General features: G+C 34.7%; 1 protein-coding gene across 2 annotated transcripts in view; it reads left to right on the top strand.

Moving 5' to 3' along the window:
* The first annotated feature begins 638 nt into the window (after positions 1–638).
* Positions 639–25,503, top strand: part of pea (ATP-dependent RNA helicase pea) — a 319,525-nt gene continuing 294,660 nt past the window's right edge. Inside the window, exons 1-4 of one of the 2 annotated variants that reach the window (XM_090402685.1) lie at positions 639–848; positions 13,864–14,032; positions 16,620–16,705; positions 23,075–23,236. In XM_090402685.1, the coding sequence (XP_090258811.1) occupies positions 13,939–14,032; positions 16,620–16,705; positions 23,075–23,236 (342 nt within the window). In that variant the 5' untranslated portion in view covers positions 639–848; positions 13,864–13,938. Of the gene's footprint in view, positions 854–13,863; positions 14,033–16,619; positions 16,706–23,074; positions 23,237–25,503 lie in introns of both variants that reach the window. The other variant, XM_090402684.1, reaches the window with a different exon arrangement.

Raw genomic sequence — 25,503 nt, 5'->3', positions numbered from 1 at the left:
TGCGCTACGGAGGCGCTATATATATATATACATATATATATATATATATATATGTATATATATATATATATATATATATATATATATATATATATATATATATATATATATATATATATATATATATATATATATATATATATATATATATATATATATATATATATATATATATATATATATATATACACACTGTAATTACTAAAAATATACATTTATTTCGTAAACATTTCAATTGTACCTTTTTTTTCCACTCGTGTATTTTTTGAAAATTTTATTTATTTCTTATAAAAATTAAACGATAGCCTGATAGTTGTGGGTGGGCCCCCTTTGTCTCCTGGCAACCAGTATTTTTTGACCCAGTCGGCCACTGCCACCCACCGATTCTTGCTCCGTTTTTCTCGATAACGCGGTAACGTTAGTTAATTTTTTGTTTTACATCATATAAACTAAAATAATACCATAAATAAATAAAATCTTACTGTGATGCCGGGAAACGAATACCTTCCTCTTTCTATAAAGTTTGCCATTTCCGAGGAGTCTGTTCTTCACGCTTCAAAAATCAGATTTTTCTTCACGTTTGGAAAGTGATTTAATTTAATGATTAAATATTTCCGTTAGGGGGTTACATGGCATTCTCTTCATGGCAATGATTCTGTGTTTATGTTAACGTTATTTGTAATGTTTGTGTTACTAAACATTAATTAATGGAGTACGTTTGGGTGCATTGTTGCTTACGTATGTACCCGAACAAAAATTATAGATGAATTGTAAATATATAGCGTCGGATTTCTTTGAAATCATAAAGGACTTGTATTGTCCTGCACTTTTAGTTCGCTTTTCGCGAGGTAAGGTGAGTATAAGAATCGAATGAAATATTAGGTGAAGATAATTAAAATATTGGCCAAATCACGTAATTATTTGTTACTGAATTTTCAGCTGAATATAAATATATATTTCATTCTATTCCACTTTTAATCAGTTATTACGACCGGAATGACACCTTAACATCGAACTGTCTCCCTTTCTCCATCTTCCAACTACAGCGTATGAAAAACCCGAATTATCAGGAGAAATCACTTTACTACCTCAGCTTCAATGAGTTATGCTAACTCGCCTACAGTTAAAAAAATACATGTAAAGATACCTCTCATAACAAAGAGAATCGAACTCTGATCATTTCCAGTCAATAAAGGTGCAATGTACTGTTCTTCCTGTTGCATTACTGAGATGCTTACAGAGGTTACTGAAACAAGGCTGCCCATTTATAAACCTATGCTGTATTGACACTTATTTTCATTATATTATATTATATCTCATGTATTCTACCCAGTGCAGCTGGGCATTATTGCCAGAAAGTAAACTATAATCTCCAACTTCTGCTCCTTCAACTTCAACATCGATTGAACAATAAAAGTCAAGAATACTGTTAGTTTCACTGCATATTTTCTTAATCCTTGCAGCAATATAAGCCTTATTAACATCAGGCCTTCTTTCTTTCTTAATACAAGCACTTCATGTTTATCACTTCCAGTTTCCTGTTGTACCACTTTCCCTTACTGTTGTATTTAATGCTATTCTCCTTACCCCAAACATAAAAAATACACTGAACTATGTCATTAAACATTTCCAATATATCGTTTGTTGACGCTCTTTCTACCCTTTCCCCTCATCTCCAGCAGCTGGTCATTCTGTCATATTCACCTGTCATTTTCTTGGCTAAATAAGCCTGTCAAGAAAAGTCGATTCATGTTGCAGGGGGAAAAAGAAATAAAGGATGTACGGAAATAAAAAAGGCATCATCAAATTCCTGCCATGTACCCTCAAGGGGTATACAGGATATGATAGTACTACATGAAAAAAATTACATCATTATTAATTTCCTATCTACAATTTTCCTCTAAATCAGTCTGTTACTTGTCAAGACTCCAACATTATCAGATCTTATATTTCTATCGTCTAAGGCACTTTGTACAGTATCAATCCACCTATATCTTGGTCTTCCTCTGGGTCGTTTTGCTGCCAACCTGGCAGAGAACACTTGCTTTGCTAATCTTTCCTCATGCCAACCTGGCAGAGAACACTTGCTTTGCTAATCTTTCCTCACCCATTCTGTTTAAGTGACCATTCCACCTGAGATTAGCTCTGCTAGTGCATTCCTGGATGCTGACAATGTCAAGTTCTTTCCTAATATCCTCGTTTTTAATATGATATTGACATTGATGCCATCTGCTCATGCCTATAATCTTTCTCAGGACTCTCATATCTGTGGTCTCTAGTCTTTGGTCAAGTGTTTTACTTCTGACCCAGCTCTCAGATCCATAAGTTAAAACTGGTTTGAACACTGTCTTGTATACAATCGGAACACTAAGTTAATTTAGTGTTCCGACTAATTTCTCTCTTATTCCATATGAATTTATTCAATTGACTTCCCACCATACCACTTTGCTGATTCTGTTGTCTATTTCTATATTTAATTTACCATCTTCAGTAAAAATCGTGCCTAAATGGCTGAAATGTTTTACTTGTTCCACAGGTTCTCCATTCACAACACAGTTGACATTTTCAATGACTCTGCCTATTTTCATTGTCTTTGTTTTTTTATTGCTGACCTTCATACCATATCTATTACAACAGCTATTCAATTTAGTCAGAGAATCTTGCAGACTTGTAGCGGATTTATTTAGAAGTATAACATTATCCGCATAAAGCAAAGAGCTGACATTAACATCTCCAATTTTGATATCATGTCTAATACCACTTTCCTTCCTAATGTGATCCATATAGATAATGAATTACAGAGGGGATAATGTACATCCTTATCTCACATCAGATTTAACATTAAACTATCTTTCTATACTTCCTTCAATTCTAACTGCTGACTTACAACTCAAATAAAGAACTAAGTATTGCTTGATATAATGCCCCATTGACACCATATAACTGCAGCGTATTGAATAGCTTCTCTCTTGGCACCTTGTCATATGCCTTTTCCAAATCGACAAAACTTAAATACTGATCTTTGTTATATTCCCATGCTTTCTCAACTATTTGTCGTAAAGTGAAGATCTGATCCTGACAGCCTCTATTTGGCCTGAATCCAGCTTGTTCTTCACCAAGCTTTTCTTCCGCAATTCTTCTCAACCGTTTCTCAAGTATACTTGCATAGATCTTGCCAGGAACACTCAGTAAGGAAATACCTCTGTAATTCTCACATGCAATTTTATTTCCCTTTTTATATATGGGTACTATGAGAGCTCTACTCCAATCATCGGGAATTCGTCCCTCTGTCCAGGCTTTCTGAACTATGCAGTGCAGCCACTGTAAGACTCTTATACCACCATACTTCAGCATTTCTGGTCGAATATCATCTACTCCTGCTGCCTTTCCACATTTCAAGCCTTTGATGGCTTTTTTACTTCAAGTATGGATATGTATTCCTGACTGCATGCCTGGTAGTGTTTTTTACCACTGTGCTTGCTTGTTTCATTTAGCAGTTTTTCAAAGTAATTACTCCATACTTCAAGGATATCTTTTTCTCCCATTTTCATGTCACCTTTACTAACTCCTTTTACAGCACTCTTTCCTCCTTTCCTAAGCTTCTTCAACAACCTCCAGAATATTTTGCCACCTTCTTGATATTTATTTTCTCTATTCTTGCCAAAGTCCTCCCATGACTTTTGTTTAGCTAGTTTTACACACTGTTTAGCATTCTTGCATTTGTCTCTATATTCTCTAAGAACACAAGCTGACTTATTTGCCAGGAACTTTTGATATACTTTCTTCTTTTCCTTCACTGCCTCTTTTATTTCTCGTGTCCACCATGGAGTTCTGATTTTTCTATCCTTGCAGACAACCTCACCACATGTCGCTCTGACTGAATCAATCAGGGTTTTCTTCAAGGTTTGCCACTGAATCACCAAGGTTTGGTTCCTGTTCTCAAACTCTTTCATTTTTTCTTCAATAATCTTTGTGTATTTTAGTCTACAGTTCACATCTGAGAGCTGCTCAACTTTTATTCACTTTAAAACTTTGTTACATGTTATTCTTTTCAATATGAAATTCAATTTTATCCTGCTCAAGACTAAATAGTGATCACTTCCAATTTCAAATCCTCTGTACACTCTGGTGTCCTGCACCAGGGAGAAGACATCACTATCAATAATAACATAGTCAATGAGACTTTTCTTATTCCTTGCCTCTTCTCTCTCCATGTGAATTTGTGCACATTTTTATGTTGGAACATGGTGTTAGTAATAACCAGTCCATGTCCTGAGCAGAAATGTAACAGATGTTTGCCATTATTATTAGCTTTGCTCTTTTCTCCAAATTTTCCCAAAATATTTTTGTATGTCTCACAATCATTTCCTACTCTGCTATTTAGATCCCCCAACAAGGACCAACTTTTCATTTTTCATTGTGTCAGTTGCTTTTTCTAAAGCCTCAAAAAATTCCTCCACTTCTACCTTAGTAGAACCTTCTGTGGGACCATAGGTACAAATAAGTCTCATTGTCCAGTTCCCCATTCTCATATTTGCCCACATTACTCTACTTGAGACTGACTGCCATTCAAGAAGATTAGCCTTGTATTTTGTGTTGAATACTATGGCTACTCCTTCTTTTCCTTGATTGTCATTGGCTGAATATAACATTTTGTATTTATTGCTCAGAAAGATCTCACCAGTTTTGGTCTTTTTTGTTTCAGTCACCCCTATTATGTCGATCTGGTACTTATCTAATTCCTCAGCTAGCTCCATTTCTTTACCATTCAGGCTTCTTACGGTGATAGTACCGATCTTTAACTCTGGTGATGTTGAGTCGGGGTTTGTTTTCCGATTTGTTCCAGTCGCTGACTTTTCGCTGTTTGCCCTGGTTCCCTGGTGAAAACAACGGGGGCCTTGTTTAACCGGGCGACGTCCCAGCTAGCATGAAAATTTGTCATGTCGTACCATCATTTTTTATTTTGGTTTAACCTATGGGAATACAATTTGGTCGGTTAAATCCCAAATTGCCATCCCATTCTCATTCGTTCAGTATCCAAGTAGATACCCAACAGGGTGCACCATGAGAAGGTGAGGATTGGACATTAGGTCAGAAACCCTGGTCGGTTCTCCGCATTCCTTTAAAGGCTATGTGGAGGTGTCCTCTCAGTTATACAGCTTTGACCCTTAAGCACCCCTTAAGTTAATTTTCTTATGTGTAATAATAAACAACTCGTCCCACAAGACAGATTGATTACCCTATTATTGGAATGGATTCTCTTTCTTTTGTTATGCACCGAAGTGTCGAAGGGTCTCGCATCTGTGGGCATATAGTACTGTGGTTCATAATATTCTGTGGTTTCTATCTAATCCCAGTATTCAGCTAATCTGTTGACTCCCCAAACTCTGCAGGTTAACCTGTCACCTTTTCTCACTAGAATTTACACTTGCATAATAGTAGTACATTACTTGTTGTGTCAGAACTGTATGATTGTTGTCACCTACTGGAGGCAGCATGGTTACTTAACTTCAGAATATGACTGGAAATGATCACCAAATTAAGCATCACTCTGTCTGCATGGTTTATCACGAGAAACTTTATGCAGTATTTCTACATCCAGTTTCCTCTTTCCAGTCACTATCACCATAGTTATAATCTCCTGTCATAATCATTGTCACTTACTTGTTTCTTCTTTGCTCCCCCTCCCAATTTTTCCAGACCTATAGCAACAGTTAAAATTACTTTAGCTTCATACAGCACAGTCTCACATCTGTCAGCATTATTGTCCTACTGGATTAACACTTACAGGACTCCTCCTCCTCTGTCAGCCATGTTTTTATACCAACAATTTTGTTTGTATCTGACTTTATTAGCTTTTTTAAAATAAACATAATCCTCCACCTTCAGATGTATCCATCATTAATCTTTCAAGTCCTATTGTTGTTTTTGCCCTTTCCCTCATCAAAGGCACCCTTGTTCTCTTTTGATGTTTCTCTCCCCCCCTCCTCTTGTTTTCCATAATAACCCATCTCACCATCTTTCTTGAGATTCTGATCATTAATACTGTTGCCATATACATGCTCCCATTTTGTTGACCATCACTATCTTATTCAACAGCAGTTTCTCCATCCTGTTACTGCTTATTATTCAATCTATTCACAAATCATTCTGGGCTAGTTGGCTGAGTAGATAGCAGATGTGCTTTTCAACAGGCCACATGTTTGAATCCTTCCATGAGCATGAATATTTGTGAATATCCTTAGATGGGAGATGGATTTCATTTTCTGGAGTGAGACCATTGCCCTATTTATTGGAAACCTGAAGTGGCTTGAAAAAGTTCTGTTTGGTCTCTAGAGCAGTGTTTCCATATTATATATAAAAAAAGTGTGACGTTTGTATATATACACACACACATACAATCATTTTCTTCTTCAATAATCCATTGCCATTCCTTATATATTTCTTGTATCATTCTTGCATTAATTTACTCCACTTTCACTCTCACTTCTGTTTCTTGGACATTCTCATCACTTTTCCACCATGTTCATTCATTCATTCTCCTGTCACTTTTGTTAACATTCTTTACACTTATTCTCCTTTTCATTTGTTCTGATTTTTTGTTCTCACAATCATTTTTTCCTCTTTTCTGCTGCTCTCATGAGAAGGTGAAGGCTGCAAGTTTATAAACTTTTTTTATAATGCAGTGACAGCTGGGTTAGATAAGGGAAATGGCTACACAATGAATCTTCTGGATTTTGCAAACGCCTTTGCAAAATCCAGATAGATTGATAGATATATGATATGATAGATTGTGTGTATAGCTTGGGTCCCTTGGAATGAGTCTTTGGACCCCATGGAGGTGGCTGCAAGACAGAGATCAGAGAGTGGTATACAGAGGAGCTAAAGCTGGTGACTGATGATGTGCTGCAAGGTTCAGTGCTAGGGCCACGACTATTTAATTTGTACATTAATGATATAGGAAATAACCCAAAAGGAAATATTTAGTTGTTTGCTGATTATGCAAAATTAGGATGATTTAAATAGGCTGTCAGCATAGGCTAAAGATAATGGGTGTCAGTTTAATGTGGAGAGATGTAGAGTTATGAATTTTAGGATAAATAGATTACAAGCTGTGTACTACATTGATGGAACTCTATTCCACGAAATAGATGAAGCTAGAGATTTAGGGGTGGTGATGAACAGAGTTAAACTTTAGTGGACATATTGCTAAGGTACCTCATAAGATTACTTGGCTATTGAAGAACACGCCAGCAATTAGAGATGAGGAATTGTTATTCCTCTTCATAAGGCCTTGATAAATACAACCACATCTGGATAACTGTGCTTAGGTCTGGTCTCCTGAGTTTCTTGGAGAGGATTCAGAGGCAAGCAACCAATATGGTGAGTGGCCTGTGAAACATTCTCTATGAGGATAGAATGAGAGTGTGTGTGGACTGCAGAAGTTGGTTGATAGGTGAAAAAGAAAGGATATGATAGAAACATTTAAGTTAGTTTAAAGATTTTTTTAGGATTGATGCAGAGGAAATGTTCCAGCACTTGGCTGGAGCCACAATAAGATGTGTTTCCTTAAAAAGTTGAATAAAGGTGTGGTTAATAGGGATGTGAGGACCAGATTTTTTGCTTGGGGAGTTGTGAATGAGCAGAATGAATTGCCAGTGTCAGTTGTAAGTGATTTGTCTGTTAATGGGTTCAAGGATTATGTGTATAGTTTGGGTCTCCTGCAATGAGTCTTTGGATCCTATGGAGGTGCTCATACAATAATAATAATAATAAAATGTGCCATTAATTCCATAGAGAATTCACTCATGACAGTGAAATAATGTCAAATCCTATATTGCCTTATTTCCTCTATGAACTATTGTGAGTTCTTTTCTTTCGATATGTCAAGTAGAAGGAAAAATAATTGAGGGATACAAAGCTAGTTGATATTGGCAGATTGGTAACCAGTATGAAGGTTATAGTTGAAGTATTTAGTGATCAATTTATCAGTTTATTTCATTCTCATGAAGATGACATCACGAGGAGCTGGAATGTAGTGGGTATTGGTGGAGAAGGGTCTAATGTTGAATGAACAGGGAATATGTGTGTAATTAAGTAAGCTTGATGCTAATAAGGCAATATAGGACTTGACATTATTTCACTGTCACGAGTGAACTCTCTATGGAATTAATGGCACCTTTGGCACACCTGTTTAATATGATTTTTGTGACGGGCATGTCCCAGAGGAATGGAAGGTGGGAAAAATTATTCCACTTCACAAAGGGGGAGATAAGGCTGAGGCTACAAATTGTAGCTTATTCTGTCTGTGTGTGTGTGGGAGGGGGTATTGTCAAGGTGTTGGAGAAGTTGGTGAGGTCTAGGATTCAGAAGCAGGTTGATAATAGCAATATTCTTTATGATGATCAGCATTGGTTTTTTAGGGGATCATGTTTTAGCAATCTACTTACGTATTATAACAAGATGAAAAATTCACACAATAAAAGAGATGCATATACAGTAGTGTACTTGGATTTTTCCATGATGTTTGATAGACTGCCATATGACAAGCTAGTAGCAAAATTGAAACAGATGGAATTAGATAGCAGACTAATGAGTTCAAAAGCTAATTGGCTGTCAAATAGGTATCAGCATCTTGTGTATGAAGGGGGTGCTATCCCAAAAGAAGAGAGTTGCCAGTGGAGTGCCACAGGGGTCTCTTTTGGGACCATTATCATTTAACTTGGATGTTAATGACATTGGAACTTACTTAACTGGAGATTTGCAACCAATGATACGAGGTTGGAAGAACTATCAGAAGTAGAGTAGATATTGCAAGAGGATCTGAATAGACTATGTGAGTGGGCAAATGAATGGAGCTGTCAATTTAATGTTGCAGTGTGCAAGGTTGTGAAATTTGGTAGGCATGGTTAGGATGCAGAGTAGACAATTAATTTGAATTAAGTAGGAGAGACTGATGATGGACAGATAATTGAATTTTGGATGTCACATTGCTAAAATTGTAAGAACATCACAACTGATTATAGCAATAATGAAAACACTGGCATGCAGAAACAAAGAGGTTATAGTACCCTTTTATAAGGCTTTGATCAGGCCACATATGAACTGCTATATGCAGATTTGGTTGCCTGGCTCTGAAGGGAATGTAGATGTATTGTAGAGGGTCCAGAGAAGGTTTACTAAGTTAGTTTCAGGTCTATGGAATGTCAGATACTAGGAGAAATTGAGGGAATGCAACTTACAGAGCCTTATGAATAGAAGAAGAGGAGATATGATTGAGGCATGTAAGTTGGTGAGATGTTACCAGATTATTGTGGAAATTTTTCATAGAGTAGAGGGGGGAACAAGGGTAGAACATTAGGCCATCCATGGAAGCTGTCTAAGCAAGGTATGAGCAGGGGAATGAGAAGCAGGTTCTTTGCATGGAGAGTGATTGGTGAGTGGAATGCACTGACTGAAAGTGTGGTAAGTGAGGAAGCTGTGAATGGGTTTAATGCACGATTTGATCTTTATGCAGTATAGACCTCCCTCAATCAGTCTTTTGACTCTATGGCAGTCAGATGTTAATAATACAACCCATTCAGTTATGATTTTACAGTATCCACTTCATTTCTGTCTTTCAAACATTTTTTGTAACCCACCCTCAAACTTCCAGTTTATCCTTATATTGAGCATTTCACTGTTCTTGATTACTCAACTCTGAATCTCCTTTACCATTTTCCCCCATTTTGAAGAAACCCAGGTGATCAGAGTTGTGTACAGGTCCAGGCTAGGCCATATCAAAGTTTTATAAAGACTATTAATAACATATCTTTACATATTCTGTTTTTTAACATCCAAATGGTATTTTGCCCAGTTTTTTACTGTCAATGGCCTAATTTGCCATTGGCCAACCCAGGTTGCACACAACTAGTGACCCTCTTTCAGGACACTGCATCCTCCATATACAACTGTCTGATGCCTATTTGACAGCCAGTCACTGATTCAAGTCACTAGTCTTATCCAATCCTATTTCTTTCACTTTATTTTAACAGCTTGTTGTGTGGGCAGTCTATCAAAAAGCTTTTGCAAAATATAAGTTTACCACTATACATTTCCCATCTCCCAAGACATTTGTCACCTTGTTAAAGTACTTTAAGTAAGTTAGTAAAACATGATCTCCCTTTAACAAATCCATGTTGATAGCCACAGAGAATACTGCTGTTATTAACCCATTTCTGTATTCTGGTTCTCACCAATCTCTCCAGTACCTTAACCATGACTCCAGATATACAGATTGGCTTATAATTTGTATTCATAGACTTACCACCACCACCAATGGAATGATTTTACCTTCTTACCACTCTCTTGGAATCTGTGTTATTATACGACTTATTAAACAGGCATTCCAAATGCTACTGCCAATTCCCTGGAACATTCCCTTGAGACACTTGATTATATGTTATCAAATCGTATTGCCTTATTGACATCAAGCTTATTTCCTGATACACATCCTGTTCACTCACAATTAAGCCATCCTATGCTATGTCCTCTACACTTGAGTTTTTCATGATTTCACCCTGATGAGGATGAACCACCTTTTATAATCGTTCACCGAATACCCCAATGATGTCTTTTTGCAGCAGTTACTGTTCTACCATTTTCATCTATTAATATCGTCCATTATTACCATAATCATTTGTTCTTCTACTTGCCACATACCTGAAATACCCTCTAGGGTTTTTCATAGCCTGATATGCTAATTTCTGCTCATGCTATAGTTTTGCTGTTCTTCCATCTGAGTCATCTTCCTGGCCTGCTCTTTATACTCCTCATGCAATTGATTGCTACCATTATTCATCCATTTGATACCTACTTTATTCAGTTTTTTAACGTTCAGAATATCTTTAACAAAAAATATCTTTTAGTCAGTTCTCACACAGCATTTATCTCCTGGCCATTTAACACCTTATTCCATGCTATAGCTCCAACCTGTCTCCTAAGCTTTTCATAATCACCAACCTTGTAATTCCGCATATATCCTTTCCTCACAGGAGTCTTCATATGGCTAGTCACAACCCAGATGATCACTTCATTATCACTGTCATCATCTAGAAGGAAGTGCAAAACCCCACTTACAATGATATTCTGTGATAAAAACCAACTAAATATCTCTTTCTGTCAACTTCCACCTCACACCATACTGACTCAGAACCATTGCCAGTATTTACATCTTTCATTTCCACTTTGCGTGGACATAATTCACCTACTATCATCAACTACACCTCTCCTCCTTTCTATCCTCACAGAAAACATCATACTCTTTCATTTTTATTCCCATCAGGATATCATCCTTATCCAACCATGTTTCACTTATTCCAACAATTTTTGGGTGAGTGAACTCAGTCAATGAAACAATTTCATCTTCTTTATTTGTGATGCTTCTGACATTTATAAATAAACAGCAATTAACTTTTAGGGTTATAAGTGGTCCTGCCCATGCCACTTGTAGGTTGTGATTTCCCGACACCTAACCACTCCCAGTTGCTTTTATCGCCACTTAACCTATCTATTTCTTCAGACTCAACATACCTGGCTATCTCATGCACACATTCACTACTACTTCCAACATCCACTCTCCTTATGCTGTCTCCCCATACACCCTTACTCCCCTTGTTTTCCTATCCATCTTGCATTCTCGTTCTGTCAACTTCAGGCTCACCAGTTCTGCTCTCCTAATTTCTTGCTTCATCTCTTCCTTCTGCTCTGTTGCTCACATCACTCGTTCCTCTTTGGAGCAATAGTCTAACTCACACCACATCCATTCAAATGCAACCCATCACTTTTGTACATTTCCATCTTTCCTTCAAATGCATCCCACCCATTCACAAACTCCACTCCCTTCTCCTCACACAGCTTCACCAACATACCATTCATGATCCCTATTCTTTGTCTTACCACTATCATATCTAGGCAACACACTTGACCACCTTTCTAACCACACTGTTATCTTTCACTCTCCTTAACAAAACATCCATTCTTACATGCTTTTTATGTCCAAACCCCAACAACCACCACCAGCTTGCTTGCTCATCTGCTTCTCTTATCTAGTGCATCAATTATTCTGCTAATTCTTCCTCCTGGAAAACACACTTTATGGAATCTCTTTTACCACACCTCCAATAATGGAATCTCCATATGTTGCTATTCTTGAGTTGTTTGTCACCTCTTTTCCTCTGCTTATATTCGTTTTAACCTTTTGTACTCATCCATTCTTATTAACCAAACTTCTCATCTAACTACATATAATTTTCATTTCCCTTCTCATTCTGATCAACTCATTTTTCAAGTCTTGCATCCTGGCAATTACACCACTGTCTGATTGTCTATCATTTGTTTCTTTTTGTTTCCTCATTGCGATGTTCCTGCACTTCCACAGTGTCACTTTCGTTTCTTCAGCTATACTTTCTTTTGTGTCTATACTTCTATTCACTTCCATTCCATGAATGTCATTTGCTCCTGCTACACACTCTTTCAGTCCATCATCAGCCAGTTTTGTATTTACCAATGACTCATAATCCAACAGAATGTTGCACTTTTGATATAGCCATATCCTCTCTCATCTCCTGTTCCTGTTTCTCTACAAAAACACTTCTCACATTCTGCCACATATACATGCATTCAGTATAAAAACAGTGTTGTGATATAAACAAGTTATCTAAAATATTCCCACATTTTTAACATATAAAATATGAATAGTTTATTTACACATAAATATGCTAAGTGTGATACCAAATATGTATTTCTTAGTTATCAGTTGTCTGGCATTATATGTAACCCTCACTAGTGTGACCTTAACACAAAATAATACTTGCTTGATTTGACAAGTGATGCTAGATAGTTTGAAGAAGACATAAGAATCTGTGAATATATGTGATATGCAAATACAGGGAAGAAGTGCATTTGCAGGTTGGCCTCTAACTTTGCAATTGCAAGAATTTCTGATTGGTATAGTGTGTATATCAGAGGTTCATATTGTCCTTTGTGTCTCAGTACTTTTTCCATGGTGCTCCTAGGCTTGAAAATTGCTTCCTAAGTATTTGTATCCTAAAAACTTAGTAGCCATATCAAAAATAATGTGCACTGCAGCTCACAGTTTGGGAATCACTGGTGTATGGTTGTGGTAAGCCATAACCATACACCAGTGGTAAGCCATATGATATACACTGTACACAATTTCAGGCTGTTCTTTCTTTTGTGAGTTAGTGTGTCCAACTTGCGTATTTAAAAACTTGCAAAGCAATTCCTATATCACTGTAATTTTAATATATATTAAAATTACAGTGATATAGCTTGTTAATATATATATATATATATATTGAGACATCTATAAACTAATTACATCCAGTTTATTAAATTGAAAATGTATTTAATCTTTGCTAAAATGGGATAACATTAAGAGATGACTCAGATGTAGTGGTATGACTGCTAACACTACAAACTACAATCATTTGAGAATATTTTCTAATTTAGGAGTTGCATTATGGACTAATATATATATATATATATATATATATATATATATCATATGAAAGGAGATAATTATATATTTTATTTTAAATCACCTGCAGTTTTATTTAATCACTATAAGTTTTTATTCTAAACAGGTCATAAGTGGTAATTCTACATATAAAAAACACATTAACAAATATTGTACATATCGTAACCATATTATCCTTTCTGGAAAATCAGAAAATATTGATATTTGAATCGTTAATGTACTGATTAATGTAGTAATGTACATAAGTGTCTTAATGCTTCATATTTCCATAAAATTTATTCATTAAGCATTGTTTCAGTAATATTTCTAAAATTTTAATTCAGGTTGTTAGACTTTGTTGCTGAAGAGTGGAAGGAATTTATTCTGATCCTTGAAGTGCCATTTTGAAAATTTTAGAAATGGATGAAATAGAGAAATTGGAATATCTTTCACTTGTTTCCAAAATTTGTACTGAACTAGAAAACCACCTTGGTATTAGTGATAAAGATTTGGGTAAGTTTCTTTAATATGTATATAGTTTTTAAAAGTTTATCTCAATAAGTCAAACAGTTTTACACATATGGGATGTGAAAAATTTAATGAATTACCTTATGTGATTCATAAATTGTTGAATGCAATTATATACACTAGTTTCCATAAATTAAAGAATAACGATAAAAATCATAACTTAGTGGAGAGTGGGAGAGAGAAAGAAGAAAACATGAAAGTGAAGTATATTATATAAAAAGTGATGCTGAGTGGTTTATCATATACAGATGAGTAGTGTTGTCGGTAGCATCAGTGGATAACAGTTCAAAAATGGAGTTATAAAGAGAATTGATTTCAATATTTAATATGGCTGAACATTTCTTAACATCAAGTTGTAATATTAGTAGAGATTTACTAGCTCCTAGCTCAAATATATATATATATATATATATATATATAAATAAAAGATTCTAAGGGAATGAAAGAGGGTTACATAGTTCCATTATGGTGCTTTTAGTGACCATAAACCTTCTTTGATCCTTTAATTGTAATTTTATATTGTATTCCATTTTCAATATACTGAGGATTCCTAGGATACATAGGCAAACATTTAGCATCTAATATATCAGAATTCTTGGATATGACTGCAAGACATCATTTAATTGATCAAGTGGCTGGCCATCTTAAAACTAAGAAAAATTAAACACAGAAACTAAAACTTGCACAAATAAATTTATTAGATGTTAAATTTTCACCTATGTTGTATCCTCAGTATTGAAAATGGAATACAGTATAAAATTTAGTCTTCATATAGTATCTCTTTTTACAAACATTCCTTTGGTAGATACTATTAATTTAGTTAAAAAAGATTTTCCTCCTGATTATTTCAGTGTTCGAGATAAATTATACCCACAAGTTGAAGGAACAGCCACAAGTCCTATCTCTCCTACCCTTTCAAATTATTACTTAGAGAATTTTGAAGATCATCTTAAAAATGTTTCTCATAAACCTGCAATATGGTACAGATATATAGATGATATATTTGCAATATGGAAAGATTCATTAAAAGATTTAAAACTATTCGTTTAAAAAATAAATGTAATTCACTGAGAATATAGTTTACTTTAAAAGAAGAAAAAAATCAACTAGCTTTTTTTAGATATTTTAATTCTTCATCAACCAGATGTTAGTTTACAATTTTTCTGTTTTTAGAAAAGAAACTCATGGCGATCGCTATGTCCATGCTAGTTTTCATCATCATCCTAGTCAAAAGATTGGAACTATTAAAACCCTGTTACATCATGTTCATAATATTTCTTCCACTGATACAGCAAGAATTGAATTATATCAAATCTGTTTTTACAAGAAATAGCTTTAATGAATCTTTTATTAAGAAGTCTTTAACAGTTTTAGACAACCACTATCTAGACCTCCTGAAGATATCAGATTCCACTCCTTGTATTAAAGGGATTTCTGAATGTATAGCTAAAGCTCTAAACCTCTTAATATTATAGTGTCCTTTTATGCTGTCAGGAAGATTTCTACCTTCCTTTCTTCACTCAAAGACAAGTTTTTTTTTTTTTTTTTTTTTTTCACTCAGTCTTCCAGGCAGCTAATCCCATACTCCTGTGGCTTCTTACTTTAGACAGCCTGGCAAATCTGCAGCTATCCATCGTGAGAACATAAATTTAAATCCTGTACCATAAACTGGAACAGTCTGTCCCGAGATGGTATGTGATTAGTTGAAGTGTTCAAGATGAAAAACTGATAACTGAACATAGAAATATTTATCAAATATCTCTAACTTGGTAAAGATACTGTATGATTAGGTGAAAGTGTTTTAGTTATTGTATCATCTACATTATCTCCTTCTTGAAATTCCAGTATAAGAATACACTATTTGACTTCCAGTCCTATCTAACATCCTTGCTCTGGTTTATATCATGACATCATGGAATATACCATGATAATGTGGTATATTCCATGATATATGGTCACACCCATATTACAGCACATCCCATTTTTGCCCATTTTGCTTGACTATCTTACATCATGAAATTGTTCTGTCATAACAGCAAAATGATTATACTGGCAATATCAATAGATTCCTTTTTACAGATCTCGTTAAGAGAGTATGTGGACTTGATCTTCATATAAAGTTACAGTCCATGCTGAACCACTTCTGTACATTTTGCTGCAGATACCTGCCTGCTCTACAAGTGGGATGTCTGTAGAGGCAGGCCGGTGTCTACAATGGTAGACAGATACCTGTCTACTATTGTAGACAGGTATCTGTACTTGTATATCTTGAGTGAACTCACAAAATTACATTATCTGAAGAGTGATGCAGTTAGTTCATTATAACAATATACTCTTTTTAACATAGATCAGTATCCATAGTTATAATAATATGGATACTGATTTTATATATATATATATATCATTTTGACCTCAGATATTTACTAATTTATATTTGTTGTTGACTTAGTACACAAACGTTTGTGTACTAAATATTTATTAATAAATAAATGCATATATATTTTCATTATAATGTATTAAATTTGTCCTTGTATTAAAATGTTTTAACACTATTATTTGTTTTTAATTGCAGCTGAATTTATTATTCACTTGGCATCCAAAAATGAAACTTTTGAAAAGTTTGATGCTGCTTTAAAAGAAAATGATGCAGAATTTTCGGTAAAAAATCTTTATATGAATAAAATTTTTGTATTCTATTCTAAATAATAAAAGAAATGAATAACTTTTGTAGATTATGATTGCCTTGTTATTTTAAAATATAGGCCAATATTACCAAATTTGTGTTCTATCTCTGTGAGCCTGTGTATCTGGAAATGGCATTTGCACCACAGTGCTAGGCTGTCTGAAGAAAGGCTTAAGTTCAGTTCTAGTTGTCAATTAGAGGAACTTTTTCTAAGCCTTTCTTCAACTAGTTCCCAAGTTAGTTGATCTCTGGAATGGGCAAGCAGATTTTTTTTCTTTTTTTTTTTCGCCTGGAAACAGGTTTTTATGTTCCGTAAACTCAAGAAAATGGACTGTAGAACATACACTATTTCAGGCAATAAATACAGTAGTAAGATTAAGGACCATGAGATGGCAGCACTTGTTTGTCATCTCTTCACTGGATGCCATGTATAACTTGTGATAGTCTTGTCCAGCTATTTCTGATTGGCTACAGGTGGAGAGTGAACTTCCCCCTTGGTCTCCTAAAGTTAATAGGGTTAGATAAAGTTAGATAGTTAATATAGCCTTGAGTACTCCCTATAAGGAAATAAAAGGTGTTAGCAGATTTTGTGGATTTGTTCTGTCTCAGAATATTGTTATCAGCAATAGTAAGGTTGAAGAAATTTATCACTTCTTTCATACTTATTAGGAATGTTTTAAATTGTTTCATCCAAAGTACAGTCATCCCTAGACTTACGTCCATTCAAAGATAGTCCGTGATCCCATAATGGAATAAATAACATTTTCAACTATACTTTCGAACAAGACACAAGTGAGTGTAAAGTAAAAAGAAATTAATTTAGCAATGCAGTGCCAACGGTGCATACAGCAGCAACCTCCCTTGGCAGTTGGCGCGTTGATTCAACAGTTCCTCTGTTGGTTTTGTGTTTCAGAAATAGGTTATTTGTGTATTTATTGTTAAATATTTTGTGCAACATAGCCCCTATACAACCAATTAAAAAACCTAGTGAAGAATTACAGAAAAAGAGGCGAGCAATTGATCTTGAAACGAAGTTGCAAGTTCAACTATAGTGACGAAGCAACAACAAGGTCTTATCAGTCATTGGAAAAGCTACTTCCATCATACATAGAGGACCTGAACCAAAAGCGCATACCTCTTAGCACTATGACCATAACTGCTAAGGCACTAAGTCTCTTCAACATATTGAAGGAAAAAGCAGAACTCTATTATGACTACTAATTCAATGCTTCTTCTGGTTGGTTCATGAGTTTCAAGTAGCATTTTGCACTGCATAATGTGAAAATGTATGGTGAATCTGCAGGTTCTGATGAGAAGGCTCCAAGGAGTTTGTGGAGAAATTGGATAAAATTATTACGGAGGGAAATTATTTTCCACAGCAAATATTTAATATGGATGATACCTCCTTGTTTTGGAAAAAAATGCCCAAGCGGACAATTCATCCACAAAAAGCTGAAATCTATGCCTGGTTTCAAAGCTTTTAAAGACTGTGTTATGATTCTGTTAGGGGTAATGTTGTTACACCTGATATCCTGAGAATATAGTATTCTCAGTTATCATGATGTAATATGAAAAACAAATAACATAAATAAAAACCCCTGCATGAAAAGAATTATTTAATATTCTTGCATCCAGTATAAATTGAGTAAAATGTAAAGGTCTATTGTTTAGTCAAAATAACAAAAGAAAAGAATGTATTAAGATGTATTATGACTAAACAAGGAATTTGTATTAAATAAATAGCTAACTAAGAATTAATATAGTAATGCGATTAAGAAAGAAAGAGTTAAGTCCATAAGTATAAAAGAATGAGTCATGAATTACACTATGTAAGAGGCTACAGATTAAGCATTAAGTAGAATTCTGAGAAAAGGTTTGAAAGGGGGTTAAGATAGAGGCTAACAAGAGAAATAATGGAATATCGCTTAGGGCCTATACCCGGATAGAAACTTCGTTACGAGTTGCCGATCAAAATGACGTATGGCGGCCAAATGCTACCTAATTGGTAGACAGATGGAAAACTAGTAGGAGGTGGGAATAGGAAGTAAGAAAGAGCGCCGTAAGGGGAGCAGCTATAAAAGGGTTGGTAACCCCCTCCTTGTGGCTTTTTGGTTTTTTTCGAGGAGTAGGCTCTCTTGGGGCTTTAGTTTGGTTTTCTAGTGGACTTCACGGTGTTCCTGAGTGGAGAGATATGGCTTATATCCTCATGCCACAACAAGGAATCGAAGGTGAGCGGGAAAGCTATTCCCGTATTCCTATGTAGAAAACGAAATATACCAAAGAATCATAGGAAGCTGTGAAAATATCGATGTCCTCTTTTCGGATAGTACAGCCGGCGGCGCAGATGTTCATACAGCCCTGAATTGCAAAGAGGTTATGCAAGCAAGTCCGTTCAGTAGAAGGTAAAGGCCCGTAAGTGAAGCTAAAGAAAGGTATTGTGAACTTTGTCTTATGTTAACTAAAAGTTGTTTGTGATAGGTACCATTGGCATAATATGGAACTGCTAAAGTGATTAGGGAGATATTATAATAGGACTTTAGAACTTGATAGAGAGTGTTAAAAGTAAACTAGCTAGTGTTGATAATTTGTGAATATTTAATTGTCCTAAGAATCTTGAGTGCCTACTACTTTGTAAAAGGAAAGTTAATGACATAGTTGTGTGTTAATGAAGTAAATGGTTTTGTTAATATTGAATTAGATTAGTGCGAATTGAGTAACCAAGTAGCCTGAGGAATTTGAATGCCTAGTGTGATGTGTAGAGAATCGGAATTGTCATAAGTATGTGCTAGAGTAGCTAATGGTTTTGTTAGTATACTTGAAGTTGAATAACCTAATAATGTGTGGTGATCTAATTATTCCATGTTAAGTGAATTCATGTTTTGTATGAAATTTTGTGGCGGCATGATCGTAGTGACTTTTGTCGAATCATAGCCCAACTACTTGTATTAAGCTAATTTTAGTGTGTAAGTAATTTAGTTGAGTGTTTGATATGTACCATGTTTAGAGAAATAATAAACCTTTTGTTTAATGATGAAGAAAGTTGTCTGATATTGCTATATCCAATGCACTGCTTAGAAACATTCGAGCCTAACCACGCGGGGAATTAATGTTAAGAAATGGGAAGCTTAAGGAATTAATGTTGAGTAACAAGAAATAGTGTCACGACTGCAATAGTAGCACTTTCAGATATTTGAGTTCCTTTCTCTGTTTATGTACTAAATATCTTAAACTAAATATCCCAAAGGGCGCAGTTAAAATACAAATACTAGGGATACTACGGGGAACAGTAGCTCAGATATTAGTAGAAACTTTGGTGATGTTTTGAAAGTAGAAGTTAGGAGAATATAGACGAAGGCAGTTTGTAAAACAAACAAACAAAAATCGTAAGATAGGGACATAACAGTGTGGCTGGATATAAACTGAAATCATTCGTGATATGGCACATTAGGAAGCCTACTCTTCCAGTTCATTAGCAGAGATATAAGAAGTTGAATGACTCAAAAATTGTTTGCCGAGTCATTATGCGAGTGAAATGGAAAGCTATCGTGTGAAAGAAAATGTAGAATTTAAAATTTTATTAATTCTAGATAATGCTCCAGGTCATCCATCTTATATCGGTGATCTTCACCAAGTTCAAGGTCACCAAATTCAGTTTCTCTCTCCAAACACTACTTCAGTGATCCAAACAATGGATCGGGGAGTTCTTGTAGTGTTTCAGACTTATTATCTACGGAGAACTTTTTCACAAGCCATTTCTGCTACTGAAGGAAACGACCAGATTCTCATGCAATTCTGGAAACCATTCAATATTTATCATGCTATTAAAAATATTGCTCTAGTTTGGGGCAAAGTGATCTCTCAATGTATGAATGGCATATGGAAAAAGACATTAAAAAGATTTGTACACGATTTTGGAAGTTTTGAAAAAAATGAAGACCTTTGTAAATTGAGTGAAGAAATAGTGGGCCTGGCAAACAATCTGAATCTCAAAGTGAATGATGACAAACATAGTTCAACTCATGGAAAGTGCCCCTGAAGAGTTCACCAACGAAGAATTGGTCGAACTGGAGGAACAATATGTTGCAGAAGAAGAAGAACGAGAAAAGGAAGAGGAAAAAAGAGAAACTAGGAGAGATAGTTAAACAATTCACAGTGAAAGGTCTTGCAGAAATGTTCTTTGCAGTTAGTGATGTTCTCAAAATGGTTGAAGACATGGACTCCAATGTTAACCGCTACGTATTAGTAGAAAGGAAAGTACATGATGCATTTGCTTGCTATAAACAAATTTATGATGAAAAGAAGAAGAGCAATAAGCAACGCACATTGGACATTTTTATCAAAAATCAAAGGTTACACCAGAAGAGCCACAGCCTGGTCCTTCACATGATGACTCATAAAAATGAGTCAAAGTTTAGCTATGATGTATTACATATTAGTTTTTCATCAAAAATCCAGTGTTACATAATCTTTTTTAGTTTTCTCCAAATTGCTTGCCATCTTAAAAGTCATAGTCTAGCTTATTTTCCTAAATCCATTGAGATTAAATTAATGTTACAAGAATGCATCCATAATGAGGAACTCACTTTTGTTTGTCTTGATCTCCTGTTTCATACCTAAATGAAAGTATACAGTTATAAATTTTGCTTTATACACATACATTAACAGAAAGTTTTATATACCAACAAATATGTTTCATATCCTACTTCATTACACAGTGGTAGTCCAGTTGGTTTGCTAGAAGAAATAGCATCTACAGGCTACATGTTTTGAATCTCACTGTGACATAGATGTTTATTACATGGTAGATGAAATTCATTGACTGGTGTGAGACTAGTCATTGAAATTATTGGAAACTGAAATGGCTTGAAAAAGTTCAGTTTGGTCAAGAGCAGAGGTGTCTAGGATTATCTAATGCATAGTATTAACGTACACTCTTTTTCATAAATTAAGGAACAAAAAACAATTGTGATAACTTGGGGAGGAAAGAAAAAGTATAACAAATCAAGTAAAATATGTTAAAAGCGATGCTTGGTATCATATACAAATAAGTGACAGTGTCAGCAGTATGTGAAAATGATCCATGGCATATAAGTGGAGCTTTTCCATTTCATGTCTGGAATGAGAACAAGGTATTTCATGATAAGCATTGTTCTTGGATATGGCTGCGAGACATCATGTATGGTCACTAGTTTCTACCAAAGTGCAGTTAAGCATGAGAGATTAGTTCTTGAAGTGGCTCAGGAAAAAAAAGAAAAGAAAAAAAGTTCCATATAGTCTGTAGAGCAGGCTTTCAGAATTATCTAACCTTTAAACCATCCATAGTATTAACGTTCAACCTTTTTGATCCTTTTATGGACGAAATTCACATTTTTAAAATGTGTAAACTTCATTATAAATTAAAGATACCAAGAAATTATGTACTTGGTATCTTTAATTTATAGTATAACCAAGTGGAAAAACTTCCAACAACTATAAACTTCATGTTTTACTTGCTTTGGTCTCTGACTAAATAAATACAAAATCTAAAGATAAATACAATAAAGAAGCATAAATTTAAGGAACATTTTACATTAAACTTTATCTGGAATGTTGTTATAATATAATTTTAATGAATTGTAAAATTGAGGTTTCTTGTTTTTCTTATAAGTGATGATATACTTAAAACACCTGAAATTCAAAAAAGTTCTTACATTTGTGTCCCTCTTTAACACTTTTTATGTAGTGATTTTAGTGTATTTATATACTATTTTGAGAATATGAAAGATTAATAAAAAATTTTCCCTCTCAAAGCTTGATTGACCACATTATATAATGAGAAAAATTCTTTAGGCAAATATAGTACTTTAAATGTCATTACATTATTAAATTGCAGTTTTCTGTAGTTTGGAAGATGCATACTTTTTTTGAGAACTGGACTTAAATCCTACCTCAGAATGCTGGAACCTTGAAATTTTTTTTCAAATGAAAGTTCTGCTGATTGGTTTCATACATATGTGGGGTTTTCCTCTCATGAAACTCGGGTTTTTATTCTTGTAAAATAGACATTGTCTTAAGAACATTTACATACATAATACATTTGTTTTGTAGTAGTAATGGTAACAGCATTCAGTCTCGGTTGCTCAATAATCTAAACCACAATCAAATGATATCTCTTAAAGAATTATTATAGCCTAATTGAACTTGCAAGTATAATGTATTAATGTTCTGTTGTCTTTAGCATGGGTTGTATATATCCGTAGACATTTAAAACTGAATAAAATGTTTGGCCCTGTTATTTGTAGCTTGTCAATATATATTTCATTGTTATACTACACCACTTCTAATGTAAATTTTTCTTAATTTAGGAATTTTTTACGGCTAATTTGCTGCGTATCATTCAGCATATGCAACCCAAGAAGAAAGTGTTGCCAGAAGCTGAAGTAAAAGAAAATGTGAAGAAAACTGAATTGGAAATCAAAAGAGAGAAATTTCCAGGTCTTTGTTTAAAAGATGATCCTAAAGTTCGGGCAAGTTCTTAATTTTGAATTAAATATTTTGTGTGTGTGTGTGTGTGTGTGTGTGTGTGTGTGTGTGTGTGTGTGTGTGTGTGTGTGTGTGTGTGTGTGTGTGTGTGTGTTATAGTAATTATTTATTCTGTTTACTGTTGCTGACTTTTGCCCTAGAAGTAGTGTATTCAGTTCATCATTTAAAAGATGAGTTAGTCACTGCATGTTCTCAACTTGCTTGTAACTGTTAATATATATATTTTTTTATATGAATCATACCCTTTTAACTTTTAGTACATTTGTATTAGCACTGCAGGTGGGCTTAATGTTATATAATCTGGAAATCCTACCAATGAGTTAAAGACATTTTAAAGGCCACTAGTGAGTAGGTTGTGTGTCTCATACCATGGCAATGAAATTTGTTGATCACCTATTCAAAACATCCATATCCATGGAGAGATTTGAACCCACAGTCTGTTGGTTAGAGAGTGGATATGCTAATTTCTTGGCCAACTAGGCAGCTCGATATGATTATCCCTTTCTTCAAACACCTCCCACCCTTTGCTTAAACATATGTGTTTTCGGATGGAGAATTATGGTAGACATTATGAAAGACGAATAGGAATAGCAGGCTTGTGTTCAGCAGTTCAACTGTAAAGGAAGCAGTTGTTGAATCTTATTACTGTACATATAGCAGAAATGGTGTGTGTAGGGGGGGGGGGGAGGACAGCAAGCAATCACAGTAGTGTAGTAAACTGTTTTTTTTTTATGCCATCATTGCTAACTGCATCTCTTGGTGTTTCACTGCTAGTGAAACAAAGCAGTTGAACACCAAGATCTTATTTCATCCAAGAGATGCAGTAAGATCTCTTGAATTATGAACTGTATATAGCTATTCTTTTAGTTTATTCTTGTTAACTATTCTTTTAGTTATATCCATTCTCTGTATGGTCTACCTCTTCTGTTTATACCATCCGTAATACCAAATGTGAATATCTTTATCTTCTGGTCCTCACTCATTCTGCAGATGTGTTCAAATAATTGCAGCTTCCATTTTATAATCTTCTGTATTAGATTCTCCTTTGGTTGTATCTTCTGATAGAGCTCTTCATTTGTGATTTTCTGTACTCATCCTATTCTTAGAATCTTCCTGTAACAAGTTCTTTCAAATGTTCTACATTTATTATATCAGTTCCATCCACTTGTGTCTTTTTTTCACGTTCTTCTCACCAAATACCATTATCTTTGTTTTTTCCAAGTTCGTAACAAGTTCAAATCTCTTTCCTTTCTCATTTAACAGTTTGAGTCTTTTTTGTAGTTCTCTTTCTTCTTCTTCCATTATAACAATATCATCTGCAAATCTCAGATTCTTAATTCTCATCCCATGTACCAATATTCCTTTTGTATTTTCCTTCATTTTATTCATTGTTCTTTCTAATGTGCGATGAAAATGCTCGGTGATATTGAGTCCAGCTGTCTAGTACCTCTGCTTGTTTTAAACAATTTCCCCAAATCATCACCTATTCTAACTGCTGCAACTGCATTCTTGTAAACATCTCTTAATATAGCTATTAGTTTTTTATCAATTCCATAGGATTCTAGCACAGCTAATGTCACTTTCTGGTTGATATTATCAAATGCCTTCTGAAAATCAACAAAGCAGGTATATATGCTTTTGTTTTTTCTCCTGGCTTTTTATGCTATTAACCACAATTGTCAAATTCTGTTGAATTGTGCTTCTATCTTTCCTAAATCCTGCTTCGTCTTCAAGGCATGCTTCTAAATGTGTCCTCAGTCTTTCTGTCAATATCATCATCACCTTACCAAGGTAACTCGTCAAAGCAATTGTTCTGTAATTTTTACATTCTAGCTTATTTCCTTTCTTGTATAATGCCACTAATATTGATTTCACCCACTCTTCTGGCATTAGCTGCTACACAGCTAATGTCACTTTCTGGTTGATATTGTCAAATGCTTTCTGAAAATCAACAAAGCAGATATATATGTTTTTGTTTTTTCTCCTAGCTTTTTCTGCTATTAACCGAATTGTCAAAATCTGTTGAATTGTGCTTCTATCTTTCCTAAATCCTGCTTTTTCGTCTTCAAAAAAATGTGTCCTCAATCTTTCTTTCAATATCATCATCACCTTACCAATGTAACTCGTCAAAGCAATTGTTCTATAATTTTTACATTCTAGCTTATTTCCTTTCTTGTATAATGTCACTAATATTGATTTCAACCACTCTTCTGGCATTTTCTCTTCTTTCATTACCATATTACATAGTCAG

The sequence above is a fragment of the Typopeltis vanoorti genome, chromosome 13 (assembly GCF_054136105.1).
Source record: "Typopeltis vanoorti isolate ZY-2024b chromosome 13, IOZ_Tvanoo_1.0, whole genome shotgun sequence".
NCBI lineage: Eukaryota > Metazoa > Arthropoda > Arachnida > Uropygi > Thelyphonidae > Typopeltis > Typopeltis vanoorti.
Note: the sequence above shows the minus strand (reverse complement) of the source record. Positions and strands in the feature narration are given on the sequence as shown.